The following is a 25,574-nucleotide window of genomic DNA, read 5'->3' as shown; positions in this document are numbered from 1 at the left end:
TGCATGCCCGAAATTGGACGCACGCCAAAAAATGAAATTACCACAAGAGCCATGCAATAGTTGGGCGGTAATTCCATTTCTCCGAGGACAAGCAGGCTGCTTGTTCTCACATGTGGGTTGGCAAAAGTTTTGCCAGAGCCTTCTGGAGTACGTACGACTTCCCGCCCATCGCGTGAGCGTTCCTGCTCAGTTTTTTTGTTGTCCGCAGTGAGGTGAAGATATTTTTCCCTGTTCGCTTTGCTGGCCCAGGAAGAGAGTCTTGATGATTCTTTTGATATTTCTTCTTTTCTTTTATCGTTATTCGTTCTTTTTTTTTTTTTTTTTTAACTAAAAACCTGGTATTTTTTCTTAGTTTTTCCACTTTCTAAATTTTTTTTCTTTTCAACGCGGCCGGGTTTTTCCCCTTTTGTGCCTTTTATTTTTTTGGCACGATTGTGTTGTTTAATTTCGCCAAAGCTGTTTTTCCTTCCATTTCATCGAAGACACCCAGCGGCTTCAAACGTTTTACTCGGTGCACCCGGACCATCTTGGGTACCGATACCCACGCTTGGTGTATCCAGTGCCTTGGGCCCGACCATAGCCCAGCTGCTTGCAGTCTGTGTCTTTGCATGAAGAAACGGACCCAAGCGTCTTAAGAAGCCCAACGAGAGAAGCTTTTTGGGGCTCAGTCCGGTCCTTCGACGTCAACATTGACATCGGTGCCAAGGTTGGCGGCATCGACATTGAGGGACACATTGACGTCGGGATCGAAGGTAATGGCTGTAGAACGACCAGCTCGTGCTGGGAGCAGTGAGGCATAGAGTTGGTCTCCACCTGTCTCGAGGCCTCCTGTTATGCAGGCCCCCTGGGACCGACCGTCGGACCTGGCCCCGAGGAGGCGTGAGGAATCCACGTTTCCTCATCGGTACCGAGGAATCTCGATGACGGGCGTTGAGCGAAGGCTAAGTAGCACCGTGATAGTTCTCCTTCGACACACGGTGCTGGGAGCTGCGGGGCGTCGAGGGATTCGGCACCCAAGAAGCGTCGGCACCAAGAGGATCGCTTTCCCCTCACTTCAGGAGGTGCCAATGCATCGGTCTAGCAGCCTGGTACCTTGGATTCGAGGCAGGCTCAGTTTCGGACTGCTGTGAGGAATGTCTTGTCCGATACTGAAGATGAGCTGAGCGTTTGTGGGAAGAAGAGGAGGATCCCAGGTACTTTTCTTCTGACGAGTCCTATGGGATTCCTTCTGAACCTTCCCCTCCACGAGATAGGAGACTTTCTCCACCGGAGAGTCTGTCCTTCACTTCCTTTTCCGGGAAATGGCTTCAGCTATTCCTTTCCCATGGAGGTTGAGGATGAGCCCAGGGCTGAGATGCTCGAGAGTCTGCAACGGCTCCTTTGCATAATGTATTCAAGGAAGTTCTTATGCGAAACTGGTCATTCCCTCTGTCAAATCCTGTGATCCCGAAAAAGACTGAATCCTAATATCGGATCCACGGGGAGCCTGGATTGATGAAGTCTCAGCTACTTCACAATTCCATGGTGGTGGACTCTGCTCTCAAAAGAGCCAAGAGTACTAGGGACTATGCCTTGGCGCCCCCAGGCAGAGAATCTAGAAACTTGGACTCTTTTGGGAGGAAGATGTATCAGGTCACTATGCTCGCCGCCAAAATCCAGACATATCGGCTCTTCACGAGCATCCACTTGTGGAACTCGATGAGGAAACTGTCTAGCTTGGTTGATGCACTCCCTCCAGAGCAGGCCGAGCCTTTTCGCCAGGTGGTAAGGCAGCAGAAGGCGTGTTGAAAATTCCTGTCCAGGGGTACATTTGACACTTTTGATGTAGCATCCAGGATCGCTGCCCAGGATATAGTGATGCGCAGACTCTCATGGCTGCGTGTCTCTGACCTGGATCATTCGGTCCAATGGTGGATGTTCCTTGCCAGAGGGTTAACCTTTTTGGTGAGAAAGTAGAGGATCTAGTTGACCAGCTCAAGAAGCACAATGATGCTATAGATTCTCTCTCCCGCCGAGTGTCTTCTGCTACTACCTCCTCATCTAGGTTTGCTGGAGGGAAGAGGAGTGCTCCCTATTCCTATGCTAGGCGTAGGTACACTCCTGCTTCTCAGCAGCCTGCCCAGGCTCAGTCCCAGCACACTCGTTCTCGTCAACAGCGTGCGCCAAAGGCCACTGCTGCTCCCTAGCAAAAGCAAGGGACGGGCTTTTGACTGGCTCCAGGTCACATAGTCTCAGTAAATGTGTCCATACCGGACGACTTGCCGGTTGGGGGGAGGTTAATGTTATTTCACCAAAGGGTGGCCTCTTAAAACCTCCGACCCGTGGGTTCTTCAAATTGTCCGGTTAGGATACACCCTCAATCTGGAATCCAAGCCTCCAAATTGCCCACTGGGAGCTCAGTCCTACAGCTCCCAGCACAAGCAGGTACTTGCAGAGGAACTCTCCGCCCTTCTACAGGCCCAAGCGGTCAAACCCGTTCCACCAGGGAAAGAAGGGCTGGGATTCTATTCCAGGTACTTTCTTGTGCAAAAGAAAACGGGGGATGCGTCCCATCCTAGACCTAAAGGCCCTGAACAAATTTCTTGTCAGAGAAAAGTTCAGGATGGTTTCCCTAGGCATCCTTCTTCCCATGATTCAGGAAAATGATTGGCTGTGCTCTCTGGACCTAAAGGATGCTTACACACACATCTCGATACTTCCAGCTCACAGGAAGTATCTTCGATTTTGACTGGGAACACAGCATTTTTAGTACCATATACTGCCTTTTGGCCTGGTGTCTGCACCCAGAGTATTTACCAAATGCCTAGCTGAAGTCACAGCGTCGTTACGCAGACTGGGAGTGCATGTTTCCTTATCTCGATGATTGGCTGGTGAAGAGCACCTCGAAGGAGGGTGCTCTGGAGTCCATGCGAATAACTATTCGGGTGCTAGAGCTACTGGGGTTCGTCATAAATTATCCCAAGTCCCATCTCACCCCAGTCCAAAAATTGGAATTCTTTGGAGCCCTGTTGAACACTGAGACAGCTCAAGCTTATCTTCCCGAGACAAGGGCGGACAACCTTCTGTCCCTGGTGTCCATGGTTCAAGCGTCTCAGCAGGTCACTGCTCGGCAGATGTTGAGACTTCTGGGGCACATATGGCCTTCACAGTTCATGTCACGCCCATGGCACGTCTACATATGAGATCAGCTCAATGGACCCTAGCTGCCCAGTGGTACCAAGCTGCAGGGAGTCTAGAGGATGTAATCCAACTGTCCATCAACTTCCGCAGTTCTCTTCAGTGGTGGACGATCCGATTCAATTTGACCATGGGGCAACCATTCTAAGTTCCTCAGCCACAAAAAGTGCTGACGATGGGTGCATCTCTCCTGGGGTGCGGAGCTCATGTAGATGGGCTCCACACTCAGGGAGCCTGGTCCTTTCAGGAAAGAGGTCTGCAGATCAACCTCCTGGAATTGCGAGCGATCTGGAACGCTCTAAAGGCTTTCAGAGATCGGCTGTCCAACCAAGTGATCTTAATTCAGACGGAGAATCAGGTTGCCATGTTTTACACCAACAAGTGGGGGACACCAGATCTTGCCCTCTGTGTCAGGAAGCCGGCCAGATGTGGCTTTGGGCTTGTCGTCACGACATGTTTCTCCAAGCCATTTATCTGGCAGGCGTAAACAGTCTAGCCGACTGGTTGAGCAGGATTATGCAACCTCACAAGTGGTCACTGAACATGGGCGTAGTCCGCAAGATCTTCCGAGCGTGGGGCACCCCCGCGGTGGATATTTTTGCCACTCAGATCATTCACAAGGTCCCTCAGTTCTGTTCCAGGCTTCAGGATTACAACAGACTAGCATCAGATGCCTTTCTCCTGCGTCTTGCCCCATCCTTGACCATCTTTAACTCTAGATTGAAAGCCCACCTCTTTAACATTGCTTTTGACTTGTAATCACTCCCCCTCATTAATTGATTTGCTTGCTTTATTTTTGTCTATTAAATTGTAAGCTCTTTGAGCAGGGACTGTCTTACTTCTATGTTTGTGCAGCGCTGTGTACGCTTTGTAGCGCTATAGAAATGCTAAATAGTAGTAGTAAATAGTAGTAGTAATTGTGGGACAGGCCTTATGTATGCATATCCTCCCATACCTCTAGTAGGGAAGACTTTGTTGAAACTCAAGCAAGTCTGTGGGACCATGATCCTGATTGCACCCTTCTGGCCGTGTCAGTTCTGGTTCACTCTTCTTCTGGAGTTGTCCTTCGAAGAACCGTGGAGATTGGACTGTTTTCCAACACTCAGAACAAGGGGTCGCTTCTGCATCCCAACCTCCAGTCTCTGGCTCTCACAGCCTGGATGTTGAGAGCTTAGAATTCGCCTCCCGAGTCTTGTTTGCTTCCAGAAAAGATTCCATGAAGTAGTGTTACTTTTTCGAATGGAGGAGGTTTGCCGTCTGGTGTGACAGCAAAGCCCTAGATCCTCTTTTTTGTCCTACACAGACCCTGCTTAAATACCTTCTACATTTGTCAGAGTCTGGTCTCAAGACCAACTCGTAGGAGTTGACCTTAGTGCGATTAGTGCTTATCATCGCCATGTAGAGGGTAAGCCTATCTCTGGACAGCTTTTATTTGTTCACTTCATGAGAGGTTTGCTTTTGTCAAAGCCCCCTGTCAAACCTCCACCAGTGTCAATGGATCTCAATGTCGTTCTCACCCAGCTGATGAAAACTCCTTTTGAGCCATTGAATTTGTTTTCTAGGTGGCTGTTACTTCAGCTCGTAGAGTCAGTGAGGTTCAGGCCTTGGTAGTGCATGCACCTTATATCAAGTTCCATCACAACAGAGTAGCCTCCGCACGCACCCTAAGTTCCTTCCAAAGGTGGTGTCAGAGTTCCATCTGAACCAGTCAGTTGTCTTGCCAACATTCTTTCCCTGTCCTCATACCCGCCCTGGCGATAGCAGCTTGCACACCTTGGACTGCAAGAGCGCATTGGCCTTTTACGTGGAGCAGACAAAGCCCTTTAGACCGCCCAGTTGTTTCTTTTGATCCCAACAGGAGGGGAGTAGCCATCGGAAAACGCACAATCTCTAATTGACTAGCAGATTGCATATCCTTCACTTACGCCCAAGCTGGGCTGACTCTGGAGGGCCATCTTACGGCTCACAATGTTAGAGCCTTGGCTGCGTCAGTGGCTCACTTAAGTCAGTCTCCATTGATGAGATTTGCAAGGCTGCAACGTGGTCATCAGTCCACACATTCACATCTCACTACTGCCTCCAGCAGGATACTCGACGCGACAGTTGGTTTGGGCAGTCATTGCTGCAGAATCCGTTCGGGGTTTAGAATCCAACTCCACCCCCCCCCCCCCCCCCCCCCCAGACCCATTTTTGTTCTGTTCCAGGCTGCACTCTCAGTTGTTTATGGTTTTGGGTTAATCTATGTTATGTCCTCGCCGTTGCGAGGCCCAGTTGACCAATGTTTATTGTTTTGAGTGAGCCTGGTTGCTAGGGATACCCCACAGGTGAGAACAAGCAGCCTGCTTGTCCTCGGAGAAAGCGAAGATACATACCTGTACCAAGTATTCTCCAAGGACAGCAGGCTGATTGTTCTCACAGACCCGCCCACCTCCCCTTTGTAGTTGTTGTTGTTTGTTTATTATTTGCTTTTTGATTAAATTGAGCGGAAATGCTCACGCGACGGGCAGGAAGTGATGCGCGTGGTTCGCACACCAGAAGTCTCTGGCATAACTTTTTTAAATTTGCTGTTTCCTGGACCGCCATGGACGCCGAACCACATGTGAGAACAATCAGCCTGCTGTCCTCGGAGAATACCTGTTACAGGTATGTATCTTTGCTTTTGGCGCGCGTAGACACGCAGCTAATAAAAGGGCCCCTAAGTGTCTAAGGAAATAAGTAAAATAGAAAACAAACATATACACAAATTGTTGCAAATGAAAAAAATATAATCTTTACCTAGTTAAGCTTAAAGACTTGAAAAAGATTTCCTAAATAAAAAAATGTTTCAAATCTTTTCTAAAAGTCAAGTAAGAATATGAAGATTTAAAACGTCTACAGATTTCCTTCCAAACCATAGGAATGTGAAAGGCTAAAAGCTTTTCTAATAATGTAATCTTTTTTTTGCCTTTCACAGAAGGGGGAATTATTATGAGATAAATCGCAGCTTCCAAATTATGAACTCATGGGCAAACGCATTCCAACTAAAGCTTAATGCAGAAAAGACACAACGCCTAGTACTATCATCGCAGTATAATAAAATCAACTATACTAACATAAACACACCAAACCACACTCTTCCTGTTGCGGACACCCTGAAACTCCTAGGCGTAACTATTGTCTTGCTCCGCCAAAGGATGAGCAGCTTCGCTGGTGTGAGCCCTTGGATCCGGCCAGAGACAGTGGAGTGAACCCCTCCTTCTCCAGAGGACAGCCGACCCACCCCCACTCTTCGCCTGGGAAGGCCGCCGTTCCCTGGAAGTTGAGCCTCCAGGTGCGGGCAGCCTACAGGGCTTCTGGAACAGGGGGCGGACAGGCTAAGCGGACAGTGCAGGCTCCGGATCTCCGGGAGCCAACTGGTCCGAGGTCCCGGGTGGACTGGGCAGCCGGCGTGATGGACAGCAGCAGCAGAGGTAGAGGCAGGCAGCGGTCAGACGAGTCAGTAGCAGGCAAAGGTCAAGGCAGGCAGCGGTCAAGACGAGTCAGTAGCAGGCAATGGTCAAGGCAGGCAGCGGTCAAGACGAGTCAGTAGCAGGCAAAGGTCAAGGCAGGCAGCAGATAGCAAGGTACAGAGTTCCATCCAACGATGCAGAGCTCTCAGGAACGAGAAGCCGAAGCACTGGCTAGGAGGAGTGGTGCTCCTTAAGTAGGCCTTCTCATTAGCGCGGAACCCCAGCTGGTGCTTCCTGCGGTTGAGCCTTCACGTAACCAATCCGAGGTGACGCTAGTCACCACTTCCCCTGCTTGGTCCCGCAACCGGAAGAGACGCCGGCTATCCTCCACCGGCGCCATGTTGCAGGGATTCCATACCGGAAATGGAAAGCCGGCCATCGGCGGGAACAAGGCAGGAACAACCGGCGATCCTCTGTGGCCGGACTGAAGGCAATCGCCGTCCTCCCCCCCCCCCCCCCCCCACTGGCCGGCGATAGCCGGCCACCGGAGGACCTGCGGTGATGGCCGGCCATCCGTGGTGGCCCCGGGCCCCACAGCCCACCGGTTCCGGCGGCGAGCAGGTGAGTGTTGGTCCCGGTGGAAGACGGGACAGTATCCCCCCGGAAGACCCCCTTCCTTCCCGGGGTCCGGGTTTCTGTGGATAGCGTAGATGAAATTCGTGTACTAGGTCCGGAGCGTGTACATTGGAGTCCGGCTCCCATGAGTTTATCCTCTGGACCAAAGTGTTTCCAAGAGATGAGGTAATACAGCCTCCCCCTTTTCCACTTGGAGTCTACAATCTCCTGAACCTCGAACTCTGGATCTGGTTCGGAATCCGGAATCACCGATGCCACCCCTCGTGGATGCCAGCGGGACCTCTGAAACGGTTTCAGGAGGGATACGTGGAATGCGTTGTGCACCCGCAGGGACCTGGGCAGACGAAGCCGGTAGGTGACGGTCCCAATCCGTTCCTGAATGGAAAAGGGTCCGATGAAGCGTGGCGCTAGCCGTCGAGACGGCAGCCGGAGCCGTAGGTGTTTGGTGCTTAGCCAGACCTTTTGCCCAGGTTGGAACACAGGCGCGGGGTGTCGGCGGCGGTCCGCGTATAGTTTGTACTTGGCAGCTGCCCTCCGCAGCTGTTCGTGAACCGTCTTCCAGGTGTCCTGCATACTATTCAGGACCCGCTGTACCTGAGGAATATCTGGTTCTGAGTGGATAGCCGGAGGAAGCCGGGGATGCTGGCCGAACACCACAGAGAACGGGGACTGCTGAGAGGCCAAGTGTAGGCTGCTGTTGTAGGCGAACTCTGCCCATGGAAGGAGTGACACCCAGTTGTCCTGGCGGTTGTTCACGAAGGCTTCGAGGAATCCTTCAGGGTCTGGTTAATACGTTCCACTATCCCGTTTGTCTGACGATGGTAGGCGGACGAGAAGTGGGCCTGGACTCCTAAGGCGGCACATAACGCCTTCCAGAACCGTGAGGTGAATTGGGTTCCCCGGTCGCTGATGATCCATACGGGGAGCCCGTGCAGGCGGAAGATGTGCTGGACGAAGCAAGTGGCCAGAGTGGCTGCCGAGGGGAGTCCCTTCAGGGGAATAAAGTGGGCCATCCTGGAAAACTGGTCCACTACCACCCAGATTACCGTATGCCCCTGGGAGCGGGGTAAATCGGTGATGAAGTCCATGGAGAGTTCCTCCCAGGGGCCTTGTGGCACCGGAATGGGCTGGTGTTGCCTTAGGCGCCTGAGGACCTCGGTTACATGGTCCACATGTTCCTGTGGGGACCGGGAAAATACTAGATAGACAATGACAAATGAGTAGAGGAGATCTTGAAACACGTGGTTGATAAACTTTTGGAAAACCGCCGGGGCATTGCATAATCCGAAGGGCATGACCAAGTACTCGAAATGCCCCTTGTGAGTATTGAACGCGGTTTTCCACTCATCGCCCTGTCGAATCCAGATGAGATTGTACGCTCCTCTCAGGTCCAGCTTAGTGAATACCCGGGCCCCCTGGAGTCTGTCAAATAGCTCTGGAATTAAGGGCAACGGGTAACGGCCCTTAACCGTAATGGCGTTCAGGGCCCGGTAATCGATACAGGGCCTGAGGGTTCCGTCCTTCTTGCTGACAAAGAAGAAGCCTGCTCCCGCCGGGGAGGACGATGCTCAAATGAATCCCTTCTCCAGGTTTTCCTGTACATAGGCCCGCATGGCCGCTGATTCAACCCGGGAGAGGGTATACAGCCTCCCGGGAGGTGGCATCCGGTCCAGCAATAGATTAATGGCACAATCAAAATGCCTATGCGGGGGCAACCTGTCCGCCTCTACCGGGTTAAAGACATCGGCGTAGGCCTGGTATTCCTTAGGTAGGGCCGCCTTGCAGGCCTGCAGTCTTCCCGGGGTAGTTGCCAGCACCGAGCAGGGATTCCCTACCGGCCTCAAACAATGCTCCAAGCAGTACTTCCCCCAGCACCGTATGTGCCCCGACGTCCAATCAATCAGGGGTGAATGGCGGCGTAGCCATGGCAAACCCAACACCAGGGACTTAGGCATTATCAGGAATTGGATCTTCTCCCGGTGCTGCTGGGCCACTCTTAACTCTACCAGCGGAGTGAGTCGAGAGATGGGACTGGGTGGTACTGTTCCCTGAATGGAAGTCACCTGCACAGCCAGGTGGCAATCCTGTGCCGGTAGTCGCCATTGCTCAGACAGTTCCAAACTAATAAAGTTTCCCCCAGCCCCTGAGTCCAACAGGGCCTGGGTTTGGATCGAATAGTCTTGTCATTGTAGGGTCACGGGTATAGTGAGCAAATTGTCGGGAGGGGGCCCCGAATGTCCCAAGACCAGCCCCCTCACGGGGCCTTGGGTTCGGAGTTTCCCGCCGGTCGAGTAGGACACGCCTGAATCAAGTGTCCTGCTTCCCCACAGTAGAAACACAGGTTATTCCGGCATCGACGGGTGCGCTCTGAGGCAGCCAATCGCTGCCGACCCACGATCATGGGCTCCTCCGAGATACTGCCCAGCCCAGCGGGAGTTTCTCGAGGTGAAGGAATCCTCCGTGGCCGCGGCCCAGGCCCCTTGGTCCGGTGCTGTTCGGCCCGTTCCCGGGCCCTCTCCCAGAAGCGTGTATCGATCTGGGTACAGAGCGTGATCAAGGCATCCAAGGTTGGGGGAAGGTCCCGGCCGGCCAGTTCGTCTTTGATGCGGCCCTGCAGTCTCTGCCAGAAGATCGCAGGCAGGGCCTCAGAGTTCCAACACAGCTCTGAGGCTAAGGTGCAAAACCGCACGGCGTATTCGCCCACGGTACCGGACCCCTGCTGAATCCGCAGGAGCTCCGAGGACGCGGAGGACGGTCTTCCAGGAACATCAAAGACAAGCCGAAATCGGCGCTGGAACTCCTCAAAGTCCGTGAGCATAGGGTCCTGCTGTTCACAGAGGGGTGAGGCCAAGGCCAACCCGGTGAGGAGGGAGATCACATAGGAGACCTTCGTTCGGTCCGAGGCGAAGGCCTCCGACTGCATCCTGAAGTAGAGATTGCATTGGTTCAGGAATCCCCGGCAGTTCTCTGGGGTCCCGTCGAACCGGCTAGGCTCAGGAAAGCGGGGACCTGCAAATGTGGCACTAAAGCGGGGACCCGCTGGTGGAGCCTGTGCCTGGGCTTGCCTGGAGTTGAGCTGTGAACACACATTCTGGAGGGCCCCTGAGAGGGCATTCAGTTGCTGCTGCTGCAGAATCCTCGCCAGGTCCCTCAAGTCGGGTGGAGTCGGCGAGCTCATGGCTTCGGCTTACTGTCTTGCTCCGCCAAAGGATGAGCAGCTTCGCTGGTGTGAGCCCTTGGATCCGGCCGGAGACGGTGGAGTGAACCCCTCCTTCTCCAGAGGACAGCCGACCCACCCCCACTCTTCGCCTGGGAAGGCTGCCGTTCCCTGGAAGTTGAGCCTCCAGGTGCGGGCAGCCTACAGGGCTTCTGGAACAGGGGGCAGACAGGCCAAGCGGACAGCGCAGGCTCTGGATCTCCGGGAGCCAACTGGTCCGAGGTCCCGGGTGGACTGGGCAGCCGGCGTGATGGACAGCAGCAGCAGAGGTAGAGGCAGGCAGCGGTCAGACGAGTCAGTAGCAGGCAAAGGTCAAGGCAGGCAGCGGTCAAGACGAGTCAGTAGCAGGCAAAGGTCAAGGCAGGCAGCAGATAGCAAGGTACAGAGTTCCATCCAACGATGCGGAGCTCTCAGGAACGAGAAGCCGAAGCACTGGCTAGGAGGAGTGGTGCTCCTTAAGTAGGCCTTCTCATTAGCGTGGAACCCCAGCTGGTGCTTCCTGCAGTTGAGCCTTCACGTAACCAATCCGAGGTGACGCTAGTCACCACTTCCCCTGCTTGGTCCCGCAACCGGAAGAGATGCCGGCTATCCTCCGCCGGCGCCATGTTGCAGGGGTTCCATACCGGAAATGGAAAGCCGGCCATCGGCGGGAACAACCGGCGATCCTCTGTGGCCGGACTGAAGGCAATCGCCGCCCCCCCCCCCCCCCCCACTGGCCGGCGATAGCCGGCCACCGGAGGACCTGCGGCGATGGCCGGCCATCCGTGGTGGCCCCGGGCCCCACAGCCCACCGGTTCCGGCGGCGAGCAGGTGAGTGTTGGTCCCGGCGGAAGACAGGACACTATTGATTGAAATCTTAATCTAGACAGTCATGTAAAAAATGTTATTAAAAAATGTTCTATGCAATGTGGAGGCTTAGAAGAGTGAAACCTTTCTTCCCAAGGGAGACATTCCGCATACTAGTGCAATCACTGGTACTGAGCCATTTGGACTATTGTAATTCCTTATATGCGGGGATGCAAGGCGCAAACAATTAAGAAACTCCAGACAGCCCAGAACACCGCAGCCAGATTGATATTCGGAAAGGCGAAATATGAAAGTGCCAGACCCCTTAGAGAAAAACTGCACTGGCTCCCACTGAAGGATCGAACTTCATTCAAGATTTGCACCTTGGTTCACAAAATTATTTACGGAGATGGCCATCTTACATGTCAGACCTAATAAACTTACCAGAGAGAAACAACAAAAGTTCATCACGCACTTGCTTAAACCTTCACTATCCCAGCTTCAGAGGAGTTAAATACAAATCTATACATACATCTAGCTTCTCATACATCTGCACACAACTGTGGAATGAATTACCGATCAACATAAAAACAACATACGACTTGACAACCTTCCGAAAATTACTGAAGACTTACTTATTCATAAAGACATATAAAAAAGATTCCCCATAACGATTTGACTCCCAAATTACTCCAAAAACAACTATTATGGAATTCTCCTAATTTGTTTATTTCATTACAGCCTCATTACTGAATATTATATCTTATCCTGATATCATTATGTTATGTTTTATCTGTTTATCCACTTCCAATCCTACATGATATACCTATGCACCTTTATGTGTATTAATTCTGAAATTATTATTCCGTTAAGATGATTGCTATGATATTCTTTTGCACTTTATCTGCTTTATATTCTGAAATTCTTATTCTATTAATGTGAATGTCGTTGTAACATTTTGTAAGCCACATTGAACCTGCAAATAGGTGGGAAAATGTGGGATACAAGTGCAGCAAATAAATAAATACAATAAATAAGAATGGCCATACTGGATCAGACCAATGGTCCATAAAGCCTAGTATCCTGTTTTCAGTAGTGGCCAATACAAGTCACAAGTACCTGACAGAAACCCAAATAGTAGCAACGTTCCTTACTACTAGTCCCATGGCAAGTAGTGACTTCCCCATGTCTATCTCAATAGCAGACTATGGATCTTTCCTCCAGGAACTTGTTCAAATCTTTTTTAAACCCAGATACTAGTGCTGGGCAGACTTATACGGTCTGTGCCGGGGCTGGTGGTTGGGCGGCGGGGATAGTGCTGGGCAGACTTATACGGTCTGTGCCAGAGCCGGTGGTGGGAGGCAGGGATAGTGCTGGGCAGACTTATACAGCCTGTGCCAGAGCTGGTGGTGGGAGGTGGGACTGGTAGTTGGGAGGCGGGGATAGTGCTGGGCAGACTTATAGGGTCTGTGCCAGAGCTGGTGGTTGGGAGGCGGGGATAGGGCTGGCCAGACTTATACGGTCTGTGCACTGAAGAGGACAGTACAAATAAAAAAGTAGCACATATGAATTTATCTTCTTGGGCAGACTGGATAGACCGTGCAGGTCTTTTTCTGCCGTCATCTACTATGTTTACTATACGTTAACCGCTTTTACCATATCCTCTGGCAATGAGATCCAGAGCTTAACTGTTCGTTGAGTGAAAAAATATTTCCTCCTGTTCGTTTATTACCATGTAACTTCATTGAGTGTCCCCTAGTACCACGTAACTTCATTGAGTGTCCCCTAGTCTTTGTATTTTTTTTGAAAGAGTAAAAAAAAAAAAAATCAATTCACTTTGATCCTTTCTACACCACACAGGATTTTGTAGACCTCTATCATATTCCTCTTCAGCCATCTCTTTTCCAGGCTGAAGAGCCATAGCCTCTTTAGCGTTTCCTCATAGGAGAGGAGTTCCATCCCCTTAATAGTTTTGATCACCCTTTTTTTGAACCTTTTCTAATTCTGCTATATCTTTTTTTGAAATATGGAGACCAGAATTGCATGCAGTACTCAAGGCATGGCACTGATACTCCCGATGACCCAAACATGTTCATGAGAGTAACTGTCTTTTAGCCCAGTAGAGAGTATGTGTTCAACGGAAGCCCAAATGCACTTTTAGTGAGGATAGATATCAGCCATCTTCAGGCAAAAGGTTTTACCTGGGAAAATCACCCTATAAGGGATCATCAGGCATGAGTGCTTTCATTCAAGAGCTAGCTTGAACTTCAAGGCTTGTGGATAGCTGTGGAAGACCTCTGGAACAGAGTTTCTTTCAATATGCAAAAAATGTGTTTGTTCACTTTTCTCAGAAAGAAGGTGTATTTCTTACGTTCCCAGAACATGTAGATTAACATCCTTAAATTGAACCTCTATGATGTAAATTGTAATAAAAATGACAAGCTTAAAAATGATGACTTGATAAATTTAACATTTGAGCATTTTAAAGCACATAATTATAAACCAAGTGTCTTGTTGCCTGTTAATTTCTCATACTGCAGGATATGTAATGAAGGGGAGAGCTGCTTATTGTACTACACAACAGATAATTCCAGGATATACCACAAGGAGGAGCCAAAGTACTTTGAGATAGACCTTGAGGTAAGGGAGTAAATTCTCTGAGTCATTCTGTGATTCATTGATGCCGAAGTATGCATTCTTTACTACTACTACTTATCATTTCTATAGCGCTACTAGACATTTATGTCCTATTTGACTGCTGTAGGCTGCAACAATACAGTGGGTTTTGCATATAAAACTTGTGTGGCATTAGTTTCATTCTATAGCACACATTTTCAATGCCCCAGTTTTGATTTGTTGGGCCCACTGCATTTCATATTCATTTATTTTTGTCCTAAACCCCGTTTGCTTCTGTGTGAACTTTGTCAAATAGCAAAATTGTCTGCTCCTTTTCCCTATGAGTTACCACTTTAGTGACTGAACCCACCTATCTTTGCTTGATCTTTTATAAAGTAACACTGAAATGGTCAGTTTTTGTGAGAGCATGATAGCCATTCTTTTTGGATACCTGACCTTCGCTTAACTTCCAATTCACTGGACAGCTTGCCCTGTATTTATTTGTTGCATTTGTGCTCCACATTTTCCCACCTATTTGCAGGCTCAATGTAGCTTACACAGTAACGTAAGGCGTTTGCCAAATCTGGTATAGAACAGATACAAGGTTATGTTGTGTTCGAATAAGGTAGATGTATTCCAAGCTCCATTAGTGTCGAAAGGAGGGAGGTTGTATATTGTCAAGTACGGTCTTTGGTTTAGTTGTGTGGCCGGATGTGGGGATTTATATTGGATATGTAGTGTAGGCCATTTTGAAGAGGTTGGTTTTTAGTGAATTTCTGAAGTTTAGGTGGTCGTGGATTGTTTTCACAGCTTCTGGAAGTGCATTCCATATTTGTGCGCTTATATAGGAGAAACTTGATGCATAGGTTGTTTTGTATTTGAGTCCTTTGCAAGTTGGGTAGTGAAGGTTTAGGTATGTGCGAGATGATCTGGATCTGTTTCTGGTTGGTAGGTCTAAGAGGTCTATCATGTATCCTGGGACTATAGTGCACTGCGTTGTATGGTGTGGCTTGCTGACTCAGTATCCTTTTATATCAATGCTGCTTATATCAAACCTACTGACATTTTGTTATTTGATTCCAAAGTTTCCATTAAGCTGATGACACCATCACCACCATGGACCTTCAGTTGGACACCAGAAGCCATTAATCTAACTTGTACTTCATTTTGAGTTACTTTAGAAAGATGGAATATAAAAGTAGCCTGCAGTTCTAATGTTCCTTCTCTCTCACAGTGTTCCTATGAAAATATCAGTCTCTATCACCACACCAAAGTCCCAAATTAAAAATACATGCACACACAGTCTCCCTTCTACCTGTCTCCTGAAGTGTTAATCTTAAAAAAGGGAGCTACTGTCAGATGTCTCCCTCCATTACTGTAGATCTGGTATTTTCCATGGTCTAGGATGCCGCTCCTTCCACCTAGAACTGTCTCTAGCCCATCTACCCCCCTCTCCTTGCCCCAGAGGCAGGTGACAGAGTATTTTAGTTTAAGACCGTGGGGCAGCCTGTAAATACCTTACTGATTTATTCACTGCATTTCCAAGTTCCTTTTCCGAGTGGAGATTGGTCCCTTGATTGATTTCTGTATCCCAAATGCATGACTGTTTATTATTTTAAATATTTTTATTAAAGTATAGTTGCCATACTATTCATCAGTTTTCAAATCATTCTTTCATTTTTAAATTAGCTTTTGTTTTTAGGTGTATTTCACCTTAGGTAGTTTTGGCTATTGTCTAGATTCAATTTATGTGTCCATGTATCCAAATGCTTAACTTTCTGCATGTGTAAACAAAGCTAGGCACATATAGCTAAATGTAACTCACCTTGAACTACTACTGAAAAAGGTGTGAGCTAAATCCAAATAAACGTATTAAAATAAAATATGGTGACTTAAGAAGTAGGAGAACAAGAGCTGGTGGAGGATACCATTTTTCCCTGCTGGCTGAAGTTGCTGAAGGTCCATATTGAATGGGAGAGGGAAACGAGAGTGCAGAAGGTAGAGAGATGGGTAAGGGAAAGGCTGAGTGTCCCATACACATCTCTCTACTAACTTTCCCAGCTACATCCAGTACCTAAAAGTACACATTACCCTTCCCCCATACATTTATTCAGCACCCACTACTACTTATAACTCTCATTCATTCAAGTTGTATTTAAACTCCCTGTCCCTTGTTCTCTAGCATCTCCATATTATCTGAAACAGACACACTTTGCTTCTTAACCCTTTATTTATTAAAAACTTTGAAGAAGGCAAGATCTAATACTGATCTTTCTGGCACCCTCCTAGTCACTTTCCGTTCATCTGATTGGATGTGGTTGGCTGTAATTGGTCAAGCAGTCTTTCACCCTGTTAATTTTTGTTTCAACTACCACACTAGATAGTTTGCTAAAGCTATTTAGCCTATTCTGCACAGGCTCTGATCGCAAGTTATTGTGATTATGCCATGTAAATTTCAGCCAATGAATGTTAGCCTACAAATAACATCTGATATGAGAGAGGCGTTTCATCAAGGCCTGTTGTCTGCCTGTTTGAGTGTATTTCTGAAAGGCTGTCTGCAACATCACTTTAAACTCTTTTCAATAGTCCTGCTCGTTTGTTGATGATATGTTTATCTTCAGGGCTGGCATATGTATTTTTTATTTAATACATTTATATTCATATTCTGCTTATCAAACTAAAAGTACAAGGGTACATACACAATAAAATCAAGTCATAATAAAATACAAATTTAATACTTGGAAAAGACGTAAGCAAAACAAATTAAAATAATGACAAAACCCAGCAACGTGCACAACCAGCCTTCTGCAGCATCCCTAATAAAGAAAACAATTTAGGATATAAAGCCAAAAGCCTGAGTAAACCATAACGCTTTCAGCTGTTTTTTAAATCCTGTATCCATCGGTAACATAAGGGAACTTGGAAGTTTGATCCACTCCACAGTGCTGGCAATAGAGAAAAAAAATGTGATCTCTGAGAAATGAATCTTCTCAATGAGAAATGAACCTTCTCAATGAAGTTGTAGTCAAATGCCATGTGCCTTTTCTGTGCAGAGATAACTTGACCTGTAGTTTTACAAAACTGATGACAAATAATATGGGGTATTGTTCTGGAGGGTCGTTTGTATCAGTGATGAAATTTTAAACTTGATCGGAAATCGAATAGGCAGCCAGTACAATGGTTTTTGGTAAGGTGTAATGTGATGGTGTGGTCTTTCCTCAATTGTTACAGCATATCAAAGCTTCTCTGATCCTTCACCCCTGCCAGTCTGGCTTTCAAACAGGTCATTCTACAGAAACTGTTGCTTAGTGACACATATACTCAATCATGTTGATGTAGTTCTCTTAGTTTTGTTGGATGTTATCTCAGCTTTTGATCTTATTGACCATCATCTACTTCTTTCTAGACTAGTCTTGATTGGTATTACTGGTATGGTCTTAGACTAGTTTACATCTTATGTGTCATAATGTTGCTTTATAGTTAGCCATCTTCTGCCTCCCAACCTCAACATTTACCTTGTGGGGTACCACAAAGCGCATTCCTCTCACCCTTATTATTCAGCTTCTTTCTTGGCCTGCTTGCTGCTCTAATCCAGGCCTCTTCTGTTAAGCTTATATCTACACAGATGACATCCTTCTTATCTCTTTACAGGACCTTTACAACCCAGATTTTCACAATTTCAGTCCTGTTTGGACAGCATCGATATTTGTCTCATATCAAACCATCTCTTTCTGAGGTTCACAGGCCTTTAACTCCTTTGACCCGTGCCCATACTATGCGATTCTCCAATTCATCTGGTTGACTATTAAGTATCTTGGAGTTATCTTGGATCCTTCTTTAGCATTTGCACTCCAAGTAGTTAAATTTTGTTTCCATTCACTCTGTCGGAGTGGTATGCCATTTTCTAGACACAGCATCTTGTGAAACTCTTCTTTGTTCTAGTAACCACACACGTAGGACTATTGTACTATCAGCTATGATGGTCTACATCTTACACTTCTAAAAAGGCTTCAAACAGTTCAAAATATATTGGTGGATGCCTCATGCTTTGATCACATTACTCCACTGCTTGCCAAATATTGGTTTCCTATTTTGTTCAGAATCAAGCATAAGGTCTTGACTCTGGCGTTTAAAGTTCTTGGCTTCCCCCCCCCCCCCCCCCCCCCCCCTTATCTATTTTTGCTCACCCCATATGTTCCAGCCCGTAACCTATGCTCTTCATCTGAGCACTGCCTCCTATTCACTGCTCATATCTAGAAGCTACTAGACAATCGGCCTTTTTGCACCTCCCCAATCCTTTGGAACTGTCTTACTCCTTCCTTACATGCTGAACAATCCTATCAGTTTTTCGAGTGTCCCAAAAAGCTCATTTGTTTTCCCTGGCCTTCCCCGATATGGTGAGAGGATAGCTGCACCCAGGTTGACAAGACACTGGCATGATGTCCTTTCTACCCCTATTACCTATTCTGTTACTTTCCTGTCATTGTAGTTATTTTCTTTTTAGTACATAAGTACATAAGTACATAAGTAGTGCCATACTGGGAAAGACCAAAGGTCCATCTAGCCCAGCATCCTGTCACCGACAGTGGCCAATCCAGGTCAAGGGCACCTGGCACGCTCCCCAAACGTAAAAACATTCCAGACAAGTTATACCTAAAAATGCGGAATTTTTCCAAGTCCATTTAATAGCGGTCTATGGACTTGTCCTTTAGGAATCTATCTAACCCCTTTTTAAACTCCGTCAAGCTAACCGCCCGTACCACGTTCTCCGGTAATGAATTCCAGAGTCTAATTACACGTTGGGTGAAGAAAAATTTTCTCCGATTCGTTTTAAATTTACCACACTGTAGCTTCAACTCATGCCCTCTAGTCCTAGTATTTTTGGATAGCGTGAACAGTCGCTTCACATCCACCCGATCCATTCCACTCATTATTTTATACACTTCTATCATATCTCCCCTCAGCCGTCTCTTCTCCAAGCTGAAAAGCCCTAGCCTTCTCAGCCTCTCTTCATAGGAAAGTCGTCCCATCCCCACTATCATTTTCGTCGCCCTTCGCTGTACCTTTTCCAATTCTACTATATCTTTTTTGAGATACGGAGACCAGTACTGAACACAATACTCCAGGTGCGGTCGCACCATGGAGCGATACAACGGCATTATAACATCCGCACACCTGGACTCCATACCCTTCCTAATAACACCCAACATTCTATTCGCTTTCCTAGCCGCAGCAGCACACTGAGCAGAAGGTTTCAGCGTATCATCGACGACGACACCCAGATCCCTTGATTGTCTAGATTGGAAGGCAGTATATCAAATACATAATACACATAAACATAATCATGTGGTGCAACAGTGTTCTGAGCAAGCTGTCATGGTTTAATAACTTTGAAAGTCTCAGATATAGTAAACTACAAAAAGTTTAGACAAAATCATGCGTTGAAGCATTTTAAAGGCTTTTCACATGTGGGTTTTAGTTACTAATATATTATGCAAATAAGGTAAAACAGCATGAAAATGAGGGAGGCTGCCTTTGAGAACCATGTACGTGGCCACAGCTGTAACAGTTCCTCCCCTCAATCAGCACCTTAGCAACACATGAACTCTACTGTTGAACACACTCATAATGTGAGAAAATATGTTTTTTTAAAATATATTTTCAGTACATAATTCACAAGCTAAACACTTGAAACAGTAATGCAGATGTAAAGAGGAAAAAAATAGTAGAATAGGAAACAAAACAATAATATAATACTTAAACATCTTCCTTAGACCAGAATTATAAGTGGGCTATGGAGAAAGTAGAGAGATACAATGAAGAGTAAGAAAAAATAACATTTGCTAGTGTCATATCTATAACATGAACCTCCCCCCCACCCCCCTTTGTTTCTTCAAAATATCTTGGTTCTTAACTAGGTTGTGTTAGAGCCTTACACGGTCTTCTTCAAGTCTATGAAGGCACGCAGCTGCTCTGGGTCAAAATTAACATTCTTGACCCGGAGGTACTTAATAATACATTTACAGGGATAAGCCAAAAGAAACAATGCACCCAGTAACAATGTCTCTTTCCTTAAAGCTAAAAAGGCTTTTTTTCTCTCTTGAATTTGTCTCATCACATCTGGATATATCCATATTCTTTTACCAAAGAAAAGTTTCTGGCAGTTATGGAAATAAAACTTCAACACAGAATTCAAATCTTGCTCAAAAACAAATGAAACAGAGAGTATGTCCCTCAGACAGAGAAGCCTCCAGAGCTGCCAAGACATCCAAAGGTGCAGGGTCTGTTTCATCCGATGGCTTTATGGGAAGTACATAATAAACTTTTATTTAAATGAGGAAAGACCTCAGGAGAAAACCCTAAAACTTCCACCAAGCCTCTGTAGGAGTCCAGAGAGATCTTAGAAACGTTCTCAGTAGCTTCAATTTTCTTATGTAAAACCATTTTATCTTTCACAACAGTCATTGTTACCTTTTAAGTCACAGAACTTCCTCTTTAATAGTTGAAACTTGAATAGAGAATTCTTTTTTAATAGAGTCTAAAACTGTGGTCAAATTGTCCACTTTACTCACAAGAGTATAAACGTCCTTCACTCAATCTGGAGAGCGTCCCATACTGTGCCATATAATGCCTTCCGAACACGAATAGATCTTTTTAAGTTTTCAAGGAAACTCCAAATTATCCATTGCTTCTCAAAACAATCAAGTACCACAGATACATCAGTAGTTAACACCTCCAGAGACACCGCCATGGGAGCTCTCGCTGGATCCAAAGACATCAGACTTCTGTGAAGCATCTTACAATCCCTGCCGCTTCGCTCGGCAGTCTCACCCTTTCCTAGAGCCCTCTCTCGTGTTACTTCTGCTAAAGAAGCTCTCAAGCCCGCTTGCTCAACGGTAGATCATGGCAGAGGATTGAGAACCGGAGGGGATAGTGAAACATCCGACCCTACTGCAGACAATGCTCCCATTCCCTGCACAAGTGAGTTCACCACTCCGGAACTAACGGGGGTCTGAACGGCATAATGGTCCTCACAGCGGGAGGTGCCGTCCTGACAACCCCGTTCCTCTTAGGGTGAGGCATTTCTCCAAGGAAACCAAAGCAAAGATAAGCAGCAAACAGGACCTGTTCAGGCAACAGTGTTCATGCCACCATCTTGCCACGCCCCCAATCTCATGAGAAAATATTCTTAGCAGACATTTGTACATGGATCTATCATTTGTGTAAAAATATGCTTGCTTTTGTTTTTTGGGTGTTTCCTGGATTCTTGAATACACAGTTGTAGTAAGTTCTCCATCATACTAGATTTTTATGCAAGAAAAACATTTCTTTGCGCCTGCAACAAATGAATCCAGGAACTGGTGGGTTATATCTGTGTACCAGCAGGTGGAGATAGTAATAGACAAGAAGGCAGTGATAGACAGACAGACAGCCCCTGCATCAGTTAGTATATCTCTGTCTCCAGCAGATGGCAGATGGCTTCTCACCAGGTCCTGAATTCAGGGTTCCTGGGGGTGCTCCTGGGCCGCGATCTCAGAAAGGTAAACCAGTTTCTGAAAGTTCAACATTTCCACATTGGAGACCTTGCAATCTGTCATAGTGGTGGTTCAGAAACAAAACCAAAAACAACCACAAAAGTGGAGAAACTGGATCCGCTACAAGTGGAAGCGCAGAAACAGAGGAGTAGCGTGATCAACAGGACGCTTCCAAAAAATCAAGGAGATGAAGAATAAGTAGTAAAAATGCCCTTTAATAGTAGAAAATAAGACTCAACACGGCACCGTGTTTCAGCGAAAAATGCCTGCCTCAGGACTCTACAATTTTAAAAAATAAATACAGTGGGGGAAATAAGTATTTGATCCCTTGCTGATTTTGTAAGTTTGCCCACTGACAAAGACATGAGCAGCCCATAATTGAAGGGTAGGTTATTGGTAACAGTGAGAGATAGCACATCACAAATTAAATCCGGAAAATCACATTGTGGAAAGTATATGAATTTATTTGCATTCTGCAGAGGGAAATAAGTATTTGATCCCCCACCAACCAGTAAGAGATCTGGCCCCTACAGACCAGGTAGATGCTCCAAATCAACTCGTTACCTGCATGACAGACAGCTGTCGGCAATGGTCACCTGTATGAAAGACACCTGTCCACAGACTCAGTGAATCAGTCAGACTCTAACCTCTACAAAATGGCCAAGAGCAAGGAGCTGTCTAAGGATGTCAGGGACAAGATCATACACCTGCACAAGGCTGGAATGGGCTACAAAACCATCAGTAAGACGCTGGGCGAGAAGGAGACAACTGTTGGTGCCATAGTAAGAAAATGGAAGAAGTACAAAATGACTGTCAATCGACAAAGATCTGGGGCTCCACGCAAAATCTCACCTCGTGGGGTATCCTTGATCATGAGGAAGGTTAGAAATCAGCCTACAACTACAAGGGGGGAACTTGTCAATGATCTCAAGGCAGCTGGGACCACTGTCACCACGAAAACCATTGGTAACACATTACGACATAACGGATTGCAATCCTGCAGTGCCCGCAAGGTCCCCCTGCTCCGGAAGGCACATGTGACGGCCCGTCTGAAGTTTGCCAGTGAACACCTGGATGATGCCGAGAGTGATTGGGAGAAGGTGCTGTGGTCAGATGAGACAAAAATTGAGCTCTTTGGCATGAACTCAACTCGCCGTGTTTGGAGGAAGAGAAATGCTGCCTATGACCCAAAGAACATCGTCCCCACTGTCAAGCATGGAGGTGGAAATGTTATGTTTTGGGGGTGTTTCTCTGCTAAGGGCACAGGACTACTTCACCGCATCAATGGGAGAATGGATGGGGCCATGTACCGTACAATTCTGAGTGACAACCTCCTTCCCTCCGCCAGGGCCTTAAAAATGGGTCGTGGCTGGGTCTTCCAGCACGACAATGACCCAAAACATACAGCCAAGGCAACAAAGGAGTGGCTCAGGAAGAAGCACATTAGGGTCATGGAGTGGCCTAGCCAGTCACCAGACCTTAATCCCATTGAAAACTTATGGAGGGAGCTGAAGCTGCGAGTTGCCAAGCGACAGCCCAGAACTCTTAATGATTTAGAGATGATCTGCAAAGAGGAGTGGACCAAAATTCCTCCTGACATGTGTGCAAACCTCATCATCAACTACAGAAGACGTCTGACCGCTGTGCTTGCCAACAAGGGTTTTGCCACCAAGTATTAGGTCTTGTTTGCCAGAGGGATTAAATACTTATTTCCCTCTGCAGAATGCAAATAATTCATATACAGTGGGGGAATAAGTATTTGATCCCTTGCTGATTTTGTAAGTTTGCCCACTGACAAAGACATGAGCAGCCCATAATTGAAGGGTAGGTTATTGGTAACAGTGAGAGATAGCACATCACAAATTAAATCCGGAAAATCACATTGTGGAAAGTATATGAATTTATTTGCATTCTGCAGAGGGAAATAAGTATTTGATCCCCCACCAACCAGTAAGAGATCTGGCCCCTACAGACCAGGTAGATGCTCCAAATCAACTCGTTACCTGCATGACAGACAGCTGTCGGCAATGGTCACCTGTATGAAAGACACCTGTCCACAGACTCAGTGAATCAGTCAGACTCTAACCTCTACAAAATGGCCAAGAGCAAGGAGCTGTCTAAGGATGTCAGGGACAAGATCATACACCTGCACAAGGCTGGAATGGGCTACAAAACCATCAGTAAGACGCTGGGCGAGAAGGAGACAACTGTTGGTGCCATAGTAAGAAAATGGAAGAAGTACAAAATGACTGTCAATCGACAAAGATCTGGGGCTCCACGCAAAATCTCACCTCGTGGGGTATCCTTGATCATGAGGAAGGTTAGAAATCAGCCTACAACTACAAGGGGGGAACTTGTCAATGATCTCAAGGCAGCTGGGACCACTGTCACCACGAAAACCATTGGTAACACATTACGACATAACGGATTGCAATCCTGCAGTGCCCGCAAGGTCCCCCTGCTCCGGAAGGCACATGTGACGGCCCGTCTGAAGTTTGCCAGTGAACACCTGGATGATGCCGAGAGTGATTGGGAGAAGGTGCTGTGGTCAGATGAGACAAAAATTGAGCTCTTTGGCATGAACTCAACTCGCCGTGTTTGGAGGAAGAGAAATGCTGCCTATGACCCAAAGAACACCGTCCCCACTGTCAAGCATGGAGGCGGAAATGTTATGTTTTGGGGGTGTTTCTCTGCTAAGGGCACAGGACTACTTCACCGCATCAATGGGAGAATGGATGGGGCCATGTACCGTACAATTCTGAGTGACAACCTCCTTCCCTCCGCCAGGGCCTTAAAAATGGGTCGTGGCTGGGTCTTCCAGCACGACAATGACCTAAAACATACAGCCAAGGCAACAAAGGAGTGGCTCAGGAAGAAGCACATTAGGGTCATGGAGTGGCCTAGCCAGTCACCAGACCTTAATCCCATTGAAAACTTATGGAGGGAGCTGAAGCTGCGAGTTGCCAAGCGACAGCCCAGAACTCTTAATGATTTAGAGATGATCTGCAAAGAGGAGTGGACCAAAATTCCTCCTGACATGTGTGCAAACCTCATCATCAACTACAGAAGACGTCTGACCGCTGTGCTTGCCAACAAGGGTTTTGCCACCAAGTATTAGGTCTTGTTTGCCAGAGGGATCAAATACTTATTTCCCTCTGCAGAATGCAAATAAATTCATATACTTTCCACAATGTGATTTTCCGGATTTAATTTGTGATGTGCTATCTCTCACTGTTACCAATAACCTACCCTTCAATTATGGGCTGCTCATGTCTTTGTCAGTGGGCAAACTTACAAAATCAGCAAGGGATCAAATACTTATTTCCCCCACTGTACTTTCCACAATGTGATTTTCCGGATTTAATTTGTGATGTGCTATCTCTCACTGTTACCAATAACCTACCCTTCAATTATGGGCTGCTCATGTCTTTGTCAGTGGGCAAACTTACAAAATCAGCAAGGGATCAAATACTTATTTCCCCCACTGTATGAGTACATTAAAATGCATATAACAGAGTGGAGTAGATGGATATGTAATTATGTACTTGTTTTACTATTGTCTCCACAATTTTGCTTGTGCTTTCTACCAACGTATCCTGCATATCTACCAATCATTAGTCTTTTTAAAGGCTTGATTTGGTTTAGCTCCACCCACTGGTGTTTACTTTATACAGGTCAGCACCACCTGTTCATCTATCTATAATATGATGTTATAGTTAACATACTCTTAATTATGTTTTTAGAAGGTCATATGTGTTTTTATTACTTAAGCCTAGACATACATGTTTATGGTTTTTTTTTATTATCCATATTATTACGTTTTAGATGCTTTTATGTACCTAGGTTTTGTGTCCTCTATATACCTTTATATCTGTTTCTAGTTAGTTATATATGTTTTTACTACTCATATCAATGCATACATAATTACATATCCATGTACTCCACTCTGTTGTATGCATTTTAATGTACTCATATTTATATATTTATTTTAATTGTAGACTACTGAGGCAGACATTTTTCGCCGAAACACAGTTCAGTGTCAAGTCTTATTTTCTACTATTAAAGGACATTTTTACTACTTATTCTTCGTCTCCTTGGTTTTTTGGACGCGTCCTGTTAATCACACTACTCCTCTGTTTCATAGCGATGGTTCAGCCAGGCGAATATTTGACTGGCTGA

General features: G+C 46.7%; 1 protein-coding gene across 2 annotated transcripts in view; it reads left to right on the top strand.

Moving 5' to 3' along the window:
* The window catches only part of LOC115465796 (ribosomal oxygenase 1-like), a 229,852-nt gene that overhangs the window by 190,814 nt on the left and 13,464 nt on the right, over nucleotides 1–25,574 (top strand). For both annotated transcript variants that reach the window (XM_030196524.1, XM_030196523.1), the window contains one exon: nucleotides 13,785–13,884. In XM_030196524.1, the coding sequence (XP_030052384.1) occupies nucleotides 13,785–13,884 (100 nt within the window). The remainder of the gene's footprint in view (nucleotides 1–13,784; nucleotides 13,885–25,574) is intronic.

Source organism: Microcaecilia unicolor, chromosome 3 (genome assembly GCF_901765095.1).
Source record: "Microcaecilia unicolor chromosome 3, aMicUni1.1, whole genome shotgun sequence".
Classification (NCBI taxonomy): Eukaryota; Metazoa; Chordata; class Amphibia; order Gymnophiona; family Siphonopidae; genus Microcaecilia; species Microcaecilia unicolor.
Note: the sequence above shows the minus strand (reverse complement) of the source record. Positions and strands in the feature narration are given on the sequence as shown.